At 38.6% G+C, this 20,769-nt stretch overlaps 1 protein-coding gene across 5 annotated transcripts in view; it reads right to left on the bottom strand.

Annotated features, from left to right (window-relative positions):
• CDK6 (cyclin dependent kinase 6) overlaps positions 1-20,769 on the bottom strand; it is a 143,111-nt gene that overhangs the window by 105,656 nt on the left and 16,686 nt on the right. For all 5 annotated transcript variants that reach the window (XM_072854266.1, XM_072854264.1, XM_072854262.1 and 2 more), the window contains one exon: positions 5,254-5,389. In XM_072854266.1, coding sequence (XP_072710367.1) covers positions 5,254-5,389 — 136 coding nt within the window. The remainder of the gene's footprint in view (positions 1-5,253; positions 5,390-20,769) is intronic.

Below are 20,769 nucleotides of genomic sequence, written 5' to 3'. Positions count from 1 at the left end.
CCTTCCATGCAGCAGTCCAGCCCCTGGTAGTAGGCTAACAGAGAAAAAAATAAAAGATTTATCCCACAATAATATATCAGTTCAGTCCTTTTGTTTTCCATTTATTTATAGTGGCAACTCTTCTTTAATTCATCATACGGATTCAGGACAAAATTTATTGCAAAATACTCCACAAAGAATGAGATCCTTAGCAGCTGTAAATGGGCATCATTTCACTGAAGCTAATGGATTTACACCTCTTAGTATCAGCTGGGGATCTGATCCATTATTTGTGGACTCTAAATTCCTCACTAAGTTTTGCTTCTTTCTTTACCACAAAAGTACCGACAGGAAAATGTTGGTAACAGCTCTTCTCTTAGTATCTTTCTTATTAATTTGAGTAGGCTCTTTTTTTAGTTAGACTTTTAACTTTGATGTTGTTAAACACAGCCACGCTCTGAAGACTCTCAGTACTAGTGAATCTGTTTTCCTGGAATATCTTGTGTTGTTTTCAGAATTGCATGATTGTGTGACATCTGCTCCACATCTCATACGTGATCGACTGAGTAGGTACAACCGTGGCAGATGGCTGATGACTCACCTCACAACACTGAACACTGGTTTGCTTTCTGAGAAGCAACATCTTCATATTAATTTTCTAAGAGTCTTGCAAAGATGTGACTGGTTTGCCTGGTTTGATAGCAGGTAATGTAAGTTACAGGAAATGCATAGGGATGCAACAGCAACAGTTGAAAGGACTGGGGGTAATATTTTAAAATTCAATTTTCGGGCTACTGTCAGATAAGTCCACAAAAGGAAATTAGGTTCACTGCTGTTCTTTCTAAATTTTAGGCATCTAAATAGCAAAATCTGGATGCCTGAATAAGATGGAGATCTAGGCTTCCTATGCAAAGGAGATACAGAATAATATCCACAGAAGCCATTCACTTGAGTGAGGAATCAGAAAATACCAGAGAAAAAGATATACCTTAAACTGTTCTCTCTGTGATTTGGCTGCCCTGTTCCAGGCTGGGGGGAATACTGTGAAGATTCACAGATCACAGACCTGGGTGGAAGGACATTCCCAGCTCTTCTAACATCCCATGATAGATAACGTATGCACCTGCTATACCGGAGACCTTTGTTCTGTCCCCTCCTCTGTTGACTGTCAGATTGGAACAGGCACAGCCCAGTTAGCACGTGTAGCTTGGGTAGGATAAGGATCAGTTGTAAGAAAACTATTGCAAGAAGCCACAAGTTTACTTATAATGACATTACCTCGCAAAGTTAACTTTGTTCATTACTAAAATTAAAGAACCTTGGTAACAGTTTGTTATCCCCTCTCGTTCTTACAGACTCCTTGGCTCGGCAGAACAAGATGACTGGAAGGAACTCCAAAGAGCCATTCCTAAACCACTTAATTTACAACTCTATATACAAAGACATCACATGCCTATATTAATTTAAAGCTACATATTGTTATATACATTGCAATAGCTTAAAGGAATATACATCAACTTCTTTGCACACACATGATTTCCCTATTAAAAAGGTAATTAGTGTTATAACAACCATATCCATATCCAAATGCTTTAGGATCAAAAACAACCATGCCAGCCTCACAAACATCACATCAAAATGTGACCACCCAGCTTAAACATGCTTCAGACCCAAAGACTAACACTTCAAAATGCTTTAGTGGCCTGTTAACTATTTAAAAAAAAAAAATCTTTCTGTGGCAGAGATGTGTCATTCCCATTTCCACTAACCTTATGTCAACTAACAAAAGTTCCTAACGAGCCAAGTCTCTTGGAGGCTCAACTGCTAACGCCATTAACATTACCAAAGACCTGTGCATGACTAACAGCTGTGTTCTAAGGAAACTGAACTCATACCTTCCATTTCCACATAAACTGCCCTAAAGTTAAAGAGTATCCCAGGAAGAAAAGAAGGGAGGAGACGATGGGTAGACAGGAAAGAAGGAAGATGTTGTTATTGCTGATTCTGATTCATCCCGTATGGAACATATATTAATCAGGTCTGACAGAGGAAGCCAGGAAGGGTAAGCAGGACTATAATCCAGTAGTTACAAAGACATATTAAATAGATTCAGGGCTTGAACATAGTTCTCTTTCAAAGGCGAATGCCATGTCCACAAGTATTTGGAGTCATGCTCTCCATCCCTCTAGCCCAAAGTATACTCCATTAAAAAATAATGGAAGTGCTTCAGCAGAAAAGTTTTACAATACCTCTGTCCAGAATAACCTAGAACTCAGTAGCCGGAGCTATAGCCACAGAAACAGACTACAGCATTCATGCTCCTGGTGACAGGGAGGGGAAGTGAGCCTGTCTGCCCTGCCTCCTGGGTAAGTATTGCCACTACCAGGCAGTGCCTCAAAGGCAAACTGCCTCTATTCTATCATTTTATGGGCACCTGTGGATATGTTCCTAAAATGCCCTCTGGGGTGACTCCTGCTGCAGGGCTTTAGACATTAGAAAGGCATTACGACAAAAGCTTTAGTTGTGTTTAAATGATCGATACAGTTAGTTTCTCTGAACTACTACAGCCTGACTACTCTCTGCTAAACATAAAGGAAATTCTTAAAATGGTAATGGTGTCACTTATATTCCTCGACAGTTGGTAACTAAAAACCCCAGCATGCCCCAAATCAGCAAAAGCTGAGTCTCCCTCCCCCAAATGGTATGTAATGATGGTAGTTAATTCACACAGAAAAGATCTTTTGGGGCTGATACTTCTCTCATAGTAATTTTATGTCATTCAAGTTCCACTAACAACTGTTGAGTTTACACCATGGTGCCAAAGAGGTATATTAGATCCTTCAACTTCAAGCTATCCAGAGCTTACTCGGCTCATTTGGCACCTCTGTGTTGCTGACACATGCAGAACTTTAACAGATGGTCTTATAATACTGGCAGTTGTTTTGTACTGTGCTAGTGGTGAGGGGAAATACTCTACACAAATTGTCTGCAATTCTGGAAAATAAATGAAGTACAAATCCATATTAACCTCAAAAGCCAAACTATAAAAAGTCAGATTAGTCATTTAACGATGTATGTGCTCTGGGTTAAATGCTGAGTTGCTGCAAAATGGCAATATTTCCCTGCAGCCAGGAGAACTATGCTTTACTTCAGTTTCTACCAGGAATATCCATAAAGACCGTATCATTAGGTATCGAAATGCCTTAGAAATAAGCCTTGAGACCCTTCCTCATGTGATCAGCCCTGACTATCAGCAAAAGTACCTCCATAAAGTCAGTGTTTTCACATAAATAGCGAAGCAACAGGGTGCAACTTATGTTAACTGAATCTCTTTTTTCCCGTGCCAAACAGAATTCAAGAAATAACACATCAGCTACTGTGCAAATGTTGAAATCAACAGTGACAAGCAAGTAAACAGCAATTTTCCATTTTTCCTCACCCTTTTAAAAAGAGTTGAATGTACCACAAGCTGAATTTTACACTCACTAATTTCACCGGCTGCAGTGGAACTTGCACTGTACATAAAAGACCAGAATTGCTCCTCCTTGTTTCTGTGTGGCTAAATTTTTCTCTTTTATTGTGCCAAATTATCAGATATATCAACTGGATTGAACTAGTAAACCATGTATGCAGAACAGTGCTTTTCAAAAGTAAACCCAACAATTTCCTTTACCAGTATATAACTTCCATGAAATGTATGTTCACACATACGTATTACAGTCTACTAGTGCAAATTTAGAACAGGCTTTTAGAAAATCACAAATGTTTTAGTCCAATGCTCGCCTCTTGTATTTGCTTTAAATGAAACATAGCTCGACATTTATTTCAAACTGAGACTTCAGAGGCTTGGTCATTCAGTTCCCATCCATTTCAATATATTTAGTTAGATAATATGTCAGTCACCTTGTATGTTATTTTCACAATGTTAGTTACGTTGAAATACTGTTCCCTTAGGTAGCTTCGAAGCCCTAGAAGGAAGTAGAACCCTAAAAGCATTATCATAAAAGAGTCCTTCAAATGTGGGAGGTACATTCCAGTCTTCTGCTGGGACCAAATCAAAGCTGTATCCCTTTTTTAAAAATTTTATTTTATCCACTAAGGGTGCTTAAAAAACATGATTGCTGGAACTGACTGATATTATACGTTTGTGACTTTGATACAAGTGAAAAGATCTTTATCAGTTTTATGTCTAATTTTATACTGAAAGATCAAACAACTCCTAAGTTTGAAGCTGCTAACAAAAAAAAATATTAAAACAACTAAATTTCAGATAGGTTTCATGTGTTCTTTTCCTCCCTCAGGACTTTTGCCAGACTAAGATGACACAACATACTTCCAGAAAGTACTTATACAAATGCAAGATAATCCGTCTCTGAGAGCATAAATTATTTCTCCTCATGAAAAATGAAAAATCAAAAGAAATGTTAAACAGACACAGTCAAAATGTAGGAATATTAATCCCTCTGCTTCTCTTCCCAGGCGTAAACATTTTGTCAAACATTTCAAGCTATGATCCTCAATGTAGCACTTCGCTGTGAAATTCCCAGGAGAGAAGAGGAGTTGGTATACATATTTTAGTACCAATAATGCAAGCACGTCCTACCCTGGGAAGAGGCCATCCCTTACAGATGCAGAGTATGAGGTAACATGATGGGAAAACTTCATGCTCATCCTTCAAGTTACTGAGAGACTTCCCAGCTTCTACAACAACTGGCCATGGCTGCCCCCTTCCTTGAGCCCATCCTCTGCAGAGCTCACCACAGGTCCACGGTGAACATTTTCTGCTCTTGGAATGTACAGAAACCTTTCTGGCAAGAGGTACATGAAATGAAAGGAGTTTCTTGGGGAAACAAAAGGCAAAGGGAAGGGGATAGGAGCACAGGATTTATTTTATCCATTCTAACAATATCCAGCACTCTACCAGACACCTTCTAGTGAAGGTTCAAGTAGTCTTGGACTAAACAATAATGGAATCATCTGCCTACAGCTGCAAGCGAAGGTCATTCTTAATGATTTGGAATGCTGGTAAAACAGTAGAGATTCAGGGGATTTATAAATCTAAAAGAGAAAAAAAAAGTGCAGCCTTTCCACGAAGAGATTACATCTGTTAGTGAATACAGATCTTTGTGCTGCAGTTCATATCCCAACCTGGGCAATACTCAATTTTGATATAACAAAATCCGATGGAATCAAAACGCAGTTTGTGATTTCTCTCTTTGCCCTTCCTATCTAATATTTTCTGAAATAATATCCAAAATCTTTCTTCTTAAATACCTTTATAGTTTCAGTAGGCACTCCAGGCTCTGGAACTTTATCCAAGTAAGTAGTCAAGTCTTGATCCACGTGTTCAAACACTAATGTTAACTTGGTCTCTCTGTCTGTTCGTGACACGGTGCACACATCAAACAATCTGAGAGGAGGAAAAGAAAAGAGGAGGTAAGTATACAGGAACTAGTACAGACATACATACCTTGCAGCTCATACATGTCTATTTAAATTTCTTACAGTATATAGAATGGAAAAAAGAGCTTTCCAAAGGTAGAGCAATCTTTGAGCTCTTGATTCATCAGGTAACTACTGATACATCAATAATATAATCTCTCTCTTTCATGTGTGGATTCTGAAATAGGATTAAGTATTAAGAATTCATCAGCTGTTCAAAGTAAAATAATTACATGAAAATAAAATATTTTTTGATAGAGCAACTAGAGTTGATACAGAAAATGACTTCATATTTATCAGTTAATACAGAAAATTACTTCATATTTATCCACATTCTATGCTGCAGCACTTACAGTCATTTAAAAAAAAAAAAAGGCGAGAAACATTTTTGAGAAAAAATATACAAGGTGTTTGCATGCACCTTCAGTTTCTTCCCACATAACTCCCACGTTCACCATTACATGGCTTTATAATTAAATCTCCTTTGGCAGAAACAGAATTTTTTTGCTGATTACTCTTGCAAGTTCCTGGACGCAAGGAATACCTTCAGAGTCAGGATACAGTCTGGAAAAAAGCTTTGTGCACAAGATGCCACTACTAAGAAAACTTTCTGCTCTCATCACTTTCTGTCATGCTTTTACTGAAATTTCTTTATTATTTCACCTTGTTGCACAACATCAAATTCAAACTAATTTGCAAAACTCTTCACAATGTCACATTCCTATCCGATTACTCTATTTTCCATTGTTTCCTCTTTTTAATTAGGATTTCTCTCATCTTCTCCACTTCATCTACCGTACCAGCTTTAATCACTGTTTTATCTTTTCACAAATGTCTGCCCATCCTTCTATGCTTCACACCTGTACTCATACCAGTGACTTTCACTAATCTTCCTCAAGTCCCACTTCTACAAAATCACAGTAGGAAACCATCTTACAGATGGAAGGACGCTCGTTCCCTGCTCACATACTTTACTAATATGTTTATTCATTTAGTTTTAAATTGTACAGATCAGATTGCCTTTCTCTCTGAAGTGAGGCAGAAAATCAATCGCTACTTTTATTAGGTGACAGTAGATTTAAAAAATGAATGAATACAGTTATTGAGAAGAAAGTCTATACAGTTAAACCGAAGAACTTATCATTGATAACAAACCAAAGTAGTGTTGATACTACTGCTTATTTTGGTCAACATCATAGCAGTTACGTTGTTTTATTACATGTATCTTTCGTCCTCTTACTTAGAGTAACTGCTTCCTTGCTTTGTGCAAAGTGCAGGATTTCTGATAACATTATCAAATAACATTTTTGTTCTTTGTCCTAGGACTAAAAGCTTTATATGCAGGACCTGTAGACAACCGATCATGCACAAAGCCTTGGGGGTCACTGCTTTTCAAAGAGGACATCTGACAAACAGACTAGGAAAACACTTTGTACTGAGTTTTTATTTCTTACCTTAAATCTCAAAATACTTTGCAAGAGAAGGGAAGATAAGAATTGGCACAACTATCTGTGAAGACTGTAATCCAGGTTTAGAGAGCAGTATGTTTCACTTGAGATGATACAGATTTAACATGTTAAGGCCGTGGTCCCACTTTAACAGCATTTCTTAAATAATCTTTGGTCAGACACTTAAAAATTGTTTATTAGCCACCGTGTTTTGAAAATGGATGCATGCACATTCCTTTTAGCTTAAAGAAGCTTTTCAGTGAGTAATAATTTGGGAACCAGAGCTACAGAATATACAGAGACTGTCACCCTACCTCTACTGGAAGACTAATCTGTACTTAATCTGTAATCATCATATGAACAAATATTAATTAAATTATTATGGGAACATACTGACTGTAACAGCAAATGCCTCAGCACATTTCTCATAAAGACAAATACTGTTCTTTTCATGATTCCCTTAATGGGGCGACCACGGAAGATAGATGTCTTGTACACAGTAAATCAGTTTTGTGAAAAGTCACAAACCTTCCTAAAAAGTGAAATTTGCTGGTATTTGGCTGGAGGTTAATAATCTGCAATATATTTATATAAATCAATGTGGAATGTAGCCGGACTGCCTATAACCCCAACACATGCAAATAGAGAGGAGCCAGACAGGTCTGAACATCTGAACATAAACACTGGAAAATATTTCCAACTGTATGATTCCTTTATGTTGACCTACATTTACCTAAAAATTTTCTAAAACACCTTTTTTGCCAGGTATTTAATACACTGGCAAAATTATCTTTTTGACTATAGCAGAATTATAATTCAAGAAAAAAAGGAAAAAACATTTCACTGTATAGAATACAGAAGCAACATGTAATTTCCAACTCACTGTGGAAGGAAAAGCTGATTCTCTGTTTAATTCTTCTGCATGTGGCTTATTTTGATTCTGGCATTTTCTGGCACAGCAAAATAAGGAACTCAGAGGAGCGCAATTCTAGTCACTTATTACTGAGTAATAATATTATCACTGAGTAATAATATTATCTTTCCTTTTTATACACCCTTTATGTGAAAATTTAAATGCTTTATTGTTAATAATAAAAGCTCCAGATCCTGCACCAGGCTGGGTGGAAGCACATTGTGTTTACTCATAGAAAATACAGCTGCTGCCTTAGAAAGACAATAATTTAAAGCACAGCTTATATGAATCCGTGATATTGCAAAAAGACAACATCTGGCATTGCCCGTGCTAATCATTCTGGAAATAAACTGAAAAAGACACAGCCTCTTTATTTAGTAGTTTCCATAGTGATAAAACTACTTTTTATAAATTATATTCTTTTATGTCCACTGTGAGAAAATAATCCATAAAGTTGTCTTCTTTAGCTAGGAACATCTCTGCTGTCTACGGTGCACATCTCTCAAGCCATTTCTTCATGATTTTCTGTACGTGACGGGTTAGTTTTGCATGTGATTGCCTCTCTGGAACAGGCAACAGCAAAAGGCCTTTTATTTAAAGAGTTACTATGTGGACGCTGTCCTAAATGAAGTAAATGTACCTCAATTAATACAGGATTTCCATACTGAATACTTTGTAAACACAAGCCCTGCCCTTCCATTGTACTTACAAAAGAAATGTTTGAATTATTTGATTAAAGTTAGATCCGCTATGGGAAATCCTGCAAGTATTTAACAAGATGTTTGGCTGGGACTCATACACCGCCTGATGTGTCGATCTGAATTGGAACATTGTTGAACAGACACTTATGGAGTACCTGTGTTTTAATGCAGACATTTTTTCAAGTTAATTGTACTAAAGTAAAAAAAGCTTATCAGCTACAACTCTATGTCTCTGTTTTATTTTACATGTCTAGTGCCTAGTGAATCTCACTACAACCTAGCAGAACACCTGCCTTCCTACAAAAATACTTCATTTTTTTTTAATGCAGAAAACTAGATGATGCATCTTGAAGTCTCCATAGCTTCTTACAACATGTAATCTGACAAATGCAACCTCAGTTCATCTTCATTTTACCACATACAGTCTGAATTCTTAATGCTTTTATAAGAAAAGACATAGTTATGCCAATTCCTTTGAAAACTATTGCGTCTACTGATGGGTACTAATTTGGTAATTGCTTCTAGAAAGTCCTTAAATGTTACTGGACTTGCTTATGAGATGCTCTGAGAACTGCTATAAAATTACCCACTTTCAAGTGGAATAAACATTTTTTTCCTGAGCAAACTGAGATAACAGCGATGGAGATCAAACCCATCAGCCCAAGCCACCTGTAAGAAATATGAAAAACCAGATCTGACTGTAAGACCTGAAAAACTGTAGGACATCAGTTCTCCTGGCTATTGTCAAATAGATGAGTAAGTACATCTGGAAAATTAGCCAGATCATAGTCAAAGGGAAGACCAAAGAATTAGATACTTGCTGCCAATGCATCTAAAGGCTTATTGTTATTTTTATTGCAGTAGGACTAATCCAACATGAACACATATCCCTTTACTTTGCTGGTCACTCATAGCACTGAACAAAAACACAGTCCTTGACCTCTAAAGCTTTTCAGTAACATGGATTTACTTTCATTTTCTTGGGAACAGTGTCTTCCTAGGAAGAGTTACGTCCTAGCTTATACATGACAGAGAAAGAGAACTGGAGCCATTGATTTATGAGTAGGAGAAATGTTTAAGACAACTGTGGTGGTAAGTAGTGGCATAGTAATACACTACAGTTTTAAGGTTTCCTAAGTCTGGACAAAGACTCTGATGGAAAGAGTTTGGTGGTCTCAACTTAACTCCAAAAGGTATTTATCCACATGACAGAAAACCAGCACAGCATTTATGTATGATTGACAGTGTTTACACAAACACCACAGGATTGGGATACCAAGACTACTACAGGTCATGATTGAGGTTTATTGACAAATATGGGGGGGGGGGGAGCCTGAATAGCTTCTGCTTTCACTGCCTTTGGCTCAGGTTAATCCTGTGAGTCCCTAATTTTCAAGGGCACAGAAAATTTCAGGCTCTCATAGCTAAAAGCATTGAAGAATGACAGTCAGGCATCCTTTGAGTCCAAATTTCAGCAGCAGCCTTAGACTCTTCTGTTCTCTGGAAGCCACTCAGCAGCAAGCCCTTCGTTCACCCCAACTTCTTAAACTACGTACTCCTTGAACAAAACAGTTTTCCCCATACTTTTAATATTAGCTACCTTCTCCTTTCTTGCTTTTGAAGAGCAAAAAGACTCTGCTAACAGAAACCAGTCTCTACTTGGAATCACATATACCCAATGTATTGTAACAAAGGGGTCGTATTTCAGATGAAGAAGACAATAGCTGGGCAAGTGGAGTGGAACATGTGCGTTATGAGAACCATGTCCCACGTAGCAAAACAGGAAACAGAGCTTCATACTCTGAAACGTACGACAGAGCTCTTTCCCTTTGTTCAGGACATGCTGCTTTGCCTCATCTTAATCAGCAATCACCTACTCCTCCATGCCTCTGAAAGCTGGTATTTCAGATGTAGATTCTTCTCGCTTGAAGGAGCTTTAGTGAAGTACTTTTAGATTTAAAAAGAGCACATGCAGATGAACAGGCCACTAAATTCAAAGTATCTCATATTTTAAGTGCATTATTGGGGGGGATAACATTTGTAAAACCACATAGTAATGCAAGACCCAAGTTCCATTTTCAAAAATGTACAGGGTCTTCAGGAGCTTCCCAATGTGCTTGCCATGCCAGCTGCAGCTGTGTGTGCATCAATACTTAGGATATGCCTCCATGGCAGACTGCAACATAATGCAGAGACATTTACACCACGCTCCACTGACCCGCCTCAGTACCGAAAACATACAGCATGGCAGCACAGCACTGCCTGCAGTGTAAACTAGCCCACCGTGAGCTCCATCCAGCAGCAGTCAGATGCCTAGAGTCAAACTTGATTAATGAAAATAAGCTTGGGTATCTCTACACTGCTCATGGCAACTTTACATCTCAAATCCTTATTCTCTACATTTTTACTGGGTTCTTGGAGTTTGTGAACATTCTTCCTGCTTCGCTACCTTTCCAGGAAAGAGTAGCAGGATCTCTTCTTGTCTTCAGAAGAAACCTCTTTCAGGCAAATAGCAGAAAAGGGCAGAACATAACATCAGATAAAATAAATGAATTTATCTAGGACAGGCAGATGTTATGCAGATAGATGTTCTCAACTCTGCAGTCACTCATTCATTATCTGCTGTGTGCAGAGCAGAAGGAGCTACCGCGAAGAAGCAACTGCATGAGGAAAGCAAGGCAGCAGAAAGTCCTATCCTGGAGACCTACTCCAGCAGAACCCAGCCAATATTCTTGCTTATATCCCACTCACCAGTGAGGTTTAAGGGAAGGAAGGGGGATATTAGGATGACAAGGCAATCGTTCATCTGCAAGCTGAGCTTTGTGCTGTAATTTTTTCCAGTCTTTCTCCCTTTCTGACTTGGAAAAATTATTTAAAATGCTTAGCTGTATAAAAGATGTTTTTGTTCTTTAAGTGTGTATGAGGAAGAGAGACAGAGAAAGTGACAGAGAGAAATAGATGCTCTTGAAAGCGAAGTAAATAGCACTGGCTAAAGTCCGATAGTGTGGGCTGACTGGGCAAGCTTTCAACGCTCAGTACCGACTGCAGCCCTGACCTGCAACACCCCTGCTCTCCTCCGCTGGGCCCCACTCGAGCAACGACGAGCCCTGGTGCCAGACCGAATGGTTTTGTGATGCAGACAAATGTCTGCTCCGATGAAACCACCAAAACTAATTTTCATTTTCAACAGAAGCCAAGATTTGTGCCCAAAAGATGAAAAGGCCAAGTACGTTTACTCACTGTGCCACCCAAGGCACTAAAAGATTCAGTTGTTAAGAGCTTTACTTCAAGGAAAAATACGCCTGACAGGACGTTCTCTGCACCTCTTTGTTTATAGCAGCATGCTGTCTTTTTTAGCCCTCACACTGCCATTTCTTGTTCACCTTCTTTGCGAAGGGAGATTATTTTTAATAGGCAAGGACCAGAAATGGATCTGGTAAGGCTCAGTAATTCAAACAATATCCTGCCTCGCAGAACTTCACTTTCAGGACTCATCCTACAGCTCACCAATTTTTGAAATACTTAACTCCTCACCAGTCCATTAACAGCTTCATCTCATTGCAATCGATTTTAAATCCAAACTGGCCACACACTGAGCAATTGCCATTACCGAAGGAAAATACCAGCCTGCTGGTGCCTACGCTTACTCCTGTGCACTGCTGTACCAAACAGGCTGTCAGATTCTCTCTGCAAGGGACAGGCCAAGTCACCCCCAGATCAGAAAAATAACATGGCCTGTTACGAAGACAGTCGCTGACAGATTGTTTAGGATCAGCAATAGCTGTCTGACCTATTCATAGTGCTCTCATGTGATCCTCGAGCAAGCAAACGTACACTGCCTTTCAGAGTCATGTACGCTGCCGTTATACAGTACTGAGAGCTTCCAGTAAGCTTCCAGAAGCTTCCAGTTCAGAGTACAAATTAAAGATGCTCCGATTCACTGGCAGTGCATGTGCATCTTTTATTAAGTGTTTTAGATTTTCTGTAGAATACCTTCCTCAGGGAAAGCTGCATTCCTTTTCACATTCCCTAAATTGCTCAACATGTAAATAAAACTTATGTCTGAATATTGATTTTGTTTAATTCAAATGAAAGGAGTACAGAAGTTATTCTGGACTCCCAGCTGTACCTGGTGCAAGATGGGATACAACAAAATCCAGTCTTTATTCATGTGTAGCTCACAGTCAAACTGATTGTTACAGACTCCACATTTCAGTTTATATTTTTAATTCATGCTTGTGCCAAACTTACAGGATCTAAATCTAAGTAGGTTGATCATCTCTCTCCTAGATTTAAATAAAAGCAACAACTCATCTTCGAAAGATTTTACAACAGTATAAGTTATCATTCATTCTTTAGTAGCTTAATAATCTAATCTATCTACACTTGAAACTTAATGGTGATGCCAACATATCAAAAATAACAAAGGAAATAATAACACTCCACTCCATATAAAAAGTATTCACAGCAAAAAATCAAATGTCCTGTTTGATACTTTGTACCATCTCATATAATTTTTTAAATCCTTGCAATATCACAGCAGTTCCTGAGGTGTTTGATCCAGTGTTTTTTAAGTGGTAAGTAATTCCAATGCAAATTTGATTCCAAGCTCTTGCTTTTTAGAGATGCATGGGGAAACCTAAAAAACAAGAGGAGGTACTGTAGAAGATGACAGAAGAGGTCTACTGTTTTGATGCTTACCATCAATTCAGGGACTGCTGTTCCTGAATGATCTCCAGGTTACTCTACAGCCACAATTCTACTGGGGGATGGCAGCTGTATGCAAAACTCAGACTCTGTTTGAATCTGAATTAACCTTCCAGCATATGCTAAGCCCTCAGGAATACAAGCAACCACAGCCTGACCGATAGTACTTCTGAAGGGCAAATCCAGTCGTCAGAGCCGTTGAACAAGTAAGGTAAGGGGGCTTGCTAAATGGTGCAAATACACCTGAGCCCTGATGATGTTGCTACCACTTCCTAGGAAGAAGAGCCAGTACTGGTAGTAGCTGAAAGGAGCCCAAAGCTGGTATGGGGATGGTGATGAGGAGGGGAGAGAGCACTAGGTGCAAAATGTCTTGCTGTGGTTCTTTTACTGGCATTAACAACAGTTTTGATTAAGACCCTCCGAGAATGTATCGTCGTAGTGATTTGCGAGACACCGACACATTAAAGCCTTGTAAGAAAATACGTTTCTACAATGTTTCATAGGTAGAGATGGGACCAAATGGTCTGTGTTTCTCAAAGAAGGATCAAGAGCTGACTTTTAGAAAGGGAAAACTTCCTCGGTTCAACAATACTGTGAACTCCACTGAAAAAGCAAAAGAGCAGGAAAACAGCAGAAAAAAAAGCCTAAAGAAAAATAAAAGGCTAAATTGGCTAAAGTTGACAATACTGATATGCACAAAGTAAATAAATAGTGTATATGTTAGTAAAGACAGCTGTTAATTTGAAAACCAAATTAATTCTTTTTAGTCCTTTGAATTGTGTTTTTCTAATGTATTCAAGCAATTATTAAGGAAATCTGTAGGCTTTTTAATGTAACATGCTGTATATCCATGTATTAAACAGAAAGCAATTAGTAAACATAGGAGTAAAACACAGTAAAACATTGCATGGTTCACTGTCATGCCCATTTGTTTATATTTGGGGTTATTATTATGTATCATTTCTTAAATACAACATTCTTGGCTCTCTAGATGACCTTATAGCAAAGAAAATCCTTGGTAAGAGAATGAAACAAGCACCACTCTGGGAAATCAGGTGCAAACTTCTTACAGTCTGTTTGTTTATTGCTATGACAGCACAGTCAGTTGACATAACACAGGCTTTGAGCAATGTTTGAGAAATTTGAGAAATATTTTGAGATCTGTCAGTACAAAAATGCAATTTTGGAGTTAGGCTAGTAGTGTGCAGAAAAAAACCTGTCATAGATCTTGATCTTGCACGATCCACTAGCCCTGAACTACCAAAGAACTTACGCTGCGCTTAAATTCCACCATGCAAATAACCTAAGTGACTTCTAAGGAAGTATACATCACCTAAAGCTTCATCTCCCTTATATGCCTGCTATCTTTCAGAAATGAAAGCAGAGAAGAAAAAAGAAAAAAAGAGAATTCATTGTCTGTGCACATGGAACGAAAGACAAAAGGCCAAAAAAGGTCATTTTTCTCTTCCTTATACTCAGCCAGTCATTACCTGGACAGAGCAATGTAAATCCCTGTATGGCCTTTAAACCTGTATCTGCTATGGTAGTTGGTGTTTGTGGTTCCTGGTCTGGCTTCTCTTACCCACGCAGTGAGAACTCTGCAACTGGGGGCCCTGCACATGAGCTCCTCTTTTGCACCTCAGTGTCCTTATCTGTACCACAGTCGCTCCTTCCTAACTTTTTAATTACCTTTAGGACTCAAGTTAATTCTTGAATATGGCTGTACATCTCTGAAAATGATGTTCATGATCTGTTCCACAGAGTTCATCACAATATTTGTTTTTTCTTAAATTCCAAAATGAACAAAACTGTGAACCGTTGCTTTCCCGGTGTTTACCCAGGGGACTAGAAAACAGCAATGGATACGAACAGTTCTTGTTATCTTACAAACGGAAACAGCAATTTAACACCAGATATTTAAACTGCATGAAAACAACTTTTAAAAAATGCCTAAATCTGTTGAAAGAATCTGTTTATGGATTCACTAGAACTGCTCAAAATTTCCTGAAAACAGACCAGACGTATCCACCCACTTCCAACACAAGCATGGTGGTTAGGCGGCGAACGCAGTTGCCACATTCAGCAATAAACCAAGTGAAAATCCAAAAGGTGTCTTACATTTTGTGTGTTGATTTCCACACATGCTTGTCCTGCATGAGGTTAAAAGACATAAAAATAGAGACCCAGTTCGCAGTGCTTTTTGGCTACACTTGATATGGGGAATGACTTTGATCAGGCTTTGATGCCAGATGTATTCCCAAGAAGCCCATGTGCCGTGATGCCAGGGGCACCATTAACTTCAGACAAAGGGAATTCCTCCATTCACTTCAGCAAAACCTGGAAGGGAGCACAGTGAACTCAACCGACCTCCCAGAGGCACTGGACCGAGTCCTGTCGCCACCGCTCAATGTGCTACGAATCACATCCCATCTGCCCAAAAGTAAATAGCACTCAGGTGATTTCCAAAAATCAAAAGACAAAGGCGATTGCTCACATGGATAAGAAAAACAAACAGGATTTGGCCAGGTTTTGGGAGGCAGCCAGATTTATGCACCTAAACATTGCACTCTTCTTTATAAGTTGCATTCTAAAAGAAAAACTGAGTGGCAGAGAGTAATACAAAACTTTATAAGAGAAAGAAAACAGTGAGGGGATATGTATTCCAAAACCGAAGCGTCAAAAGTAAGGGAATACAAAGTCAAGGTAACACTTCAATTCAGCACATACAGGAGGCAGATTTAAGGCTTGCAAGAAAATTAACAACTCCGTTGAACGTAGCTGTCTTTGGCTACCCATCATCAGACAGTTCAAATGCCATCCATCTACACAACAGCCTAGCAGAGCTCGTGGAGCGCTGAGTTCTCCTCTCAGCTACTGAGGAAGAGATACAACTCGGGTATGGAGCTGCTCAGGAGTTTGGTGGTTAGTCTGAACGGGTCGTGTAGGCCTCCATATATTCAAGGGAAAGAAGTAGGTTGGCTGAATCATTCGGGCTGAGGGGTACTGTCTCTCCCTGCTTGCTATGGAAGACACCTAGATGACTAATTTAGACAAGATGCTTGAATTTAACTGAATTTAGGAGAGAAGACTCCTTCCCAGGAAGCCTATAACTGAGCAATTTTACTTGGTGGGATTCCACATTATGTTCAATTGATTTTTGAAGATATTTAAAAATATTTCTTCTCATGAGGAACTTAAAACAAAATGAGAAAGAAGTTGAAAGAAAAAAAAAAAAGACACTGCAAATGCCTCTGTCCTATTCACTCAACTCCCACAGACCGGGATCAATCCTAAAAAGCTCTGCACACAAGAGCCTTTACCTAAGGCCTCATGAAGTCAGTACACGGATTTAACTGGCTTTGGCTCAGGTCCAGAATTTCCTTTAATTTGAAAGGGAGTTCCACCTGTGACAAACTTGCAGGATTGAGTTTAATATCCATGTTGTACAGACCAGAAACAAATGGGACTAATAAATCTTCAATAGAAATTTACAAGATTTTTCTGGCTTAATAAATTTAGCCAGGGGGCAATTGCTCTTACACACTCGATACACAAAAAAGGATACTCATTTCCATTAGCATGCAAATTCCTTACACGTTTCATCAGAATTTAAGACATTACATCTTCCAAGTTTTTAAAAATGTGAACTTAATGGCTGCTCTTTTTCCCATTCACAGCCATTCACACGTGGCCATACAAGCTCCTGGGCTGTCATGTCATTTCTTCTACTAAGCTGCCTTTTTTTTATTTTAAATTAATTCATAGCACATGCAAAGAAAACAAAAAATGTCTATTTCTGTAAGATTCTCAGGTGCTTTAATCCTCCAGCTCTTCAGGTAGATGTCTAATACACGTTTCCTCCTTTTCCAGCCAGTTTACACAGCACTGTGAGCCAGCTATTTAAAGATAAATGCACATGGAGTGAAGTATTCTACAGCCTATACAGCTCTTTAAGTATTTCCTTTAAGCTCTTGCACACATATGTAAAAGAAAACAAATTAAAGATTATTTGCAGAGTTTGGCAATGAAAATGAGGTGTTAGTAGCATTTTGAGCTGGCAATAAATTTTATTCAACTGTTTTATTACTTCAGGGCAAAGGCAACTATTTCTTTTGGGTCGTCTTTTAGCAGCATGAGATGAGGGTTTACATTTTAACGCATGGATAGTTTTGAAACAAATTCAGCATTTTGTAAATGATAGTGTATGTCAGATGTAAATACATGACAAAACTGTATTTTGGTTGTTTTGCAACAACGTCTTTCACATTTCTGAAAGAAATGAGCAAACTATAATAAGTCTTGCAAAACAAGGTCTGGTTCCTGGAGCGCTAAAACATTTTTACGTCTAGGCAAATGAAAACAAAGTACATCTACCCAAGCTCTGCAGGCAAAGGAGAGCGTGCTCTGCGACATCCAGGCAGCCAGCGTCGGCTCAGGCTGAGCCGAGGAAGATCTGAGGACAGCAGAGCGTAATGGCTGAGGCTCCGCAGCACTAACATGGCTACGCGGCTTCCAGCTGGCTCGAAGCACCGGCAGAGCAAGTAGGCATCTGCCTGGGAATGAGGCAGGGCTGGCTCACATCTGCTTGCAAATGCTGCATGGACTTACAAAGCAGTGGACACAGATTACTTAAGATCGTAGAGCAAGTTGGTGTCAAAACTGCCGAGCCTTAATTTGCCAGGAATTATCACTTCTGGTCTGTCCTGCTCTTACACCTCTCCCTAAGCTATCTGCTCTTTCTCACTTCAGAAAAATACTGGGTGAGATGGAAATTGTTCTAACCCTTTCTAAGCCATATATGAATTGTTTTATTAATGTAATGATTTTCATTTCAAGAATACGTCAAGAGACATCAAGGGCTGAAGGAGTATCTATCCCGAAACCCTACAATCATCCTGTTTACCTCTGTTCGGAGAAACAGCACAGAAACTTATACCACAGCTGATGGTCTTGAGCCTTCGTACAGTTGACTGAACAGGCAACACTACAAACCATACAGGGCCCACAGAACAGCACAGTCTACAAAAGCCTTTTCTGGCTGTGGTCAGCTTGCCTATTCCAGTGACACACTACTGTTTTGGTTTTTTTTTCAATTTCCATCTTTTTTCCATCTAACAGAAGCAATTACCCCTCTTAGTTCTTCTTCAGAGCTTCCATTTCTCTTCTATTTAAATATGTAGTCAAGGAAAAGCCAAATTTTCACACCGTGAAATGTATGTAATCATACTGGACATCATTATTTATGTACAATTTCTATATGAATGTTCATGCTTGTTGCACCACAGGCTTTTAATTAAGGTGTCACTGGACTATCAATGATGTATATCAATTTCTATATGGTGTAACTTCTGTGTGTGTGTGTGGTGAACACTTACCAGTGGCACTGGCCTACAAAGACAAATATATTTTTTCTCACCCACGTGGTCAATATATAATGGAATAGCAGGGGTTAGAAAATAAAATCAGATTCCAAACTCAAGGAGTCAAGAGTAATTAAACTCAATAGATACAGGGAACACATTAAGGAAATGTACAATCTTAGATAGTAAAGATATGGCTGCAATTGCAAGGGGAAAAAAAAAGACATCATAAAACTGTCAAGATAAGTTAAGTGATTTAGGAATCAAGGTCCTACATAACAAAATAACCTAGGTATTTAGGGTTGTCAGTACATTTGAGAATCACTTGTTGTCCAAAGTGTCACTTCTCAATGATTTTCAATTACTATCCCAATGCCTAAATCATAAGAATATAGGATTGGAAGAAACAAATGAGACTAGTTGCCTGCATTAATAAGCACCCACGTGACAGATAGTCATGAGGATGCGCAGACACCGCAGGCCACGAGATGCTTCCTACCATCCCGCACCAAATGCAGAGCTAGAACGAGAGCTACGGCCCTGCAGCTTTTCCTTACGGCGCATTTTAGTTCGAGAGCCTCACCGTCACCCCAGGTCCCTGCAGCAGTAGGGTGTTCGTGAAATAAAACTCCTAAGTTATTCCAGGAAGCTGACCTCTACCATTTTACACAGGATATTAAATAGACCCCAGCTGTCTCCACTTAGAAGTGACTTAGTTCACATGTTTTATAAAGGTCCATTCAGCTGCTTTCTGAGTTATCACAGAATTGAAGTGACTTTCTGTGAAGAAAAAGTCAAACTTTCTGATGATTTCCCTTACCTACTTTTCATGCAGGCATGTCTTGGTTTTCAAACATCACAACTGGCATCTATATGTTCTGAAATAAGAATCTGTGTCTGGATTATGAAAATATTTGACTGAGAAATAACTGTCTCAAGTCCATTTGGAAGAAACATACACAGTAGAGCATTTTTTTTTGCTAAATCCAGGAAGACACAGTAGTCTTCATTTCCATGACTTCCTCTATACACAAGCCCCTATGGTATATGACTATTGATCTAAGCGCAGTATAGTCTGCATGATTTCACTCCAGAAGGCAGAGAAGTGACATGGATTTAGATTTTCCAAAGCACAAGAACACTTTTTCAGGCTTGTGAAAGTGACAGTGATCAATATACTAGAAATGCCATGATAATCATGTCCGTTCAGAAAATTTTAGTTACATTATTTCAAGAACTCAACAGTCTCTTTTGAGAAGAGCCTCCATTTAAAAGCTGACAAGATGATATTGCAGCATTTTTGTATAAAGGATGTGCTCTGGCATGAGTGAGTTCTGGAACTGAGTGAATAATGCAATTTAAAGATGGCAATTTCATGCTTGAAAGAAGAAAGATCAAAGTGACCTTAAATTTTCAAAGATTTGAAAAATTTAAAAAAGGGTCAATATTAAAAGGAGACACATAATCCCATCATCTAAATATTCCTTAAAGCCTTTAAAAATATATATTTGTACTGCACACAGGACGAAAAAAAGGCATCTGTTTCAAAAATTAGTTCTGCTGCTTTTAAATATTGACATCCCCTGTTCAATTGCCTGCTGCAGCGGACTGTGCCCCAGTTAGGTTAAGCCATTAGATGTTTACTCTTTTGGATATTGCCTGGGCTCTCTGCCACTCACATCAGGCTTTATAATTTTCACTTACTCTTTCCAGAATACATTCAATAAAATTTACTATTTTATTATACTTAGGAGTGAGATGGCATTTCAGTTCCAAGTTCCAATTTTCAATGTCATGTAACTTTTTAAAAACAATTAGCTTTTGGGATGGTTATTTTCCTGGCTTGCCCTCATTTCCTTTCATTTTTTTCTTTTAACTTTAAAAAAGAAAACTTTTCAGACATTTTGAAGGCACAGACTTTAAACTAATTGAAGTCCGGCATGTCTAACAATCCTCATCCATGTTACAAAATAATAATTCTGAACTTCCTGGTATAAATGCAGTCAAATCTTGAAATTTTCATGGTTTTTCTTTTCCACATATACACACACACATAAGTAATATGCATATCCAAACAGCTTAATAGAGCAGCTTATTTGCTTTACTACAATTATGTTGTCTTGGCGGTTCCATAATAAAAAAGCTGTTTTCAGGCTTTGTAAATCAAGCTATAAAAGAGCTAGCTCCAACAGACACTCAACATAAAAAATGATGGAGCA

Source organism: Ciconia boyciana, chromosome 2 (assembly GCF_034638445.1).
Source record: "Ciconia boyciana chromosome 2, ASM3463844v1, whole genome shotgun sequence".
Lineage (NCBI taxonomy): Eukaryota > Metazoa > Chordata > Aves > Ciconiiformes > Ciconiidae > Ciconia > Ciconia boyciana.
Note: the sequence above shows the minus strand (reverse complement) of the source record. Positions and strands in the feature narration are given on the sequence as shown.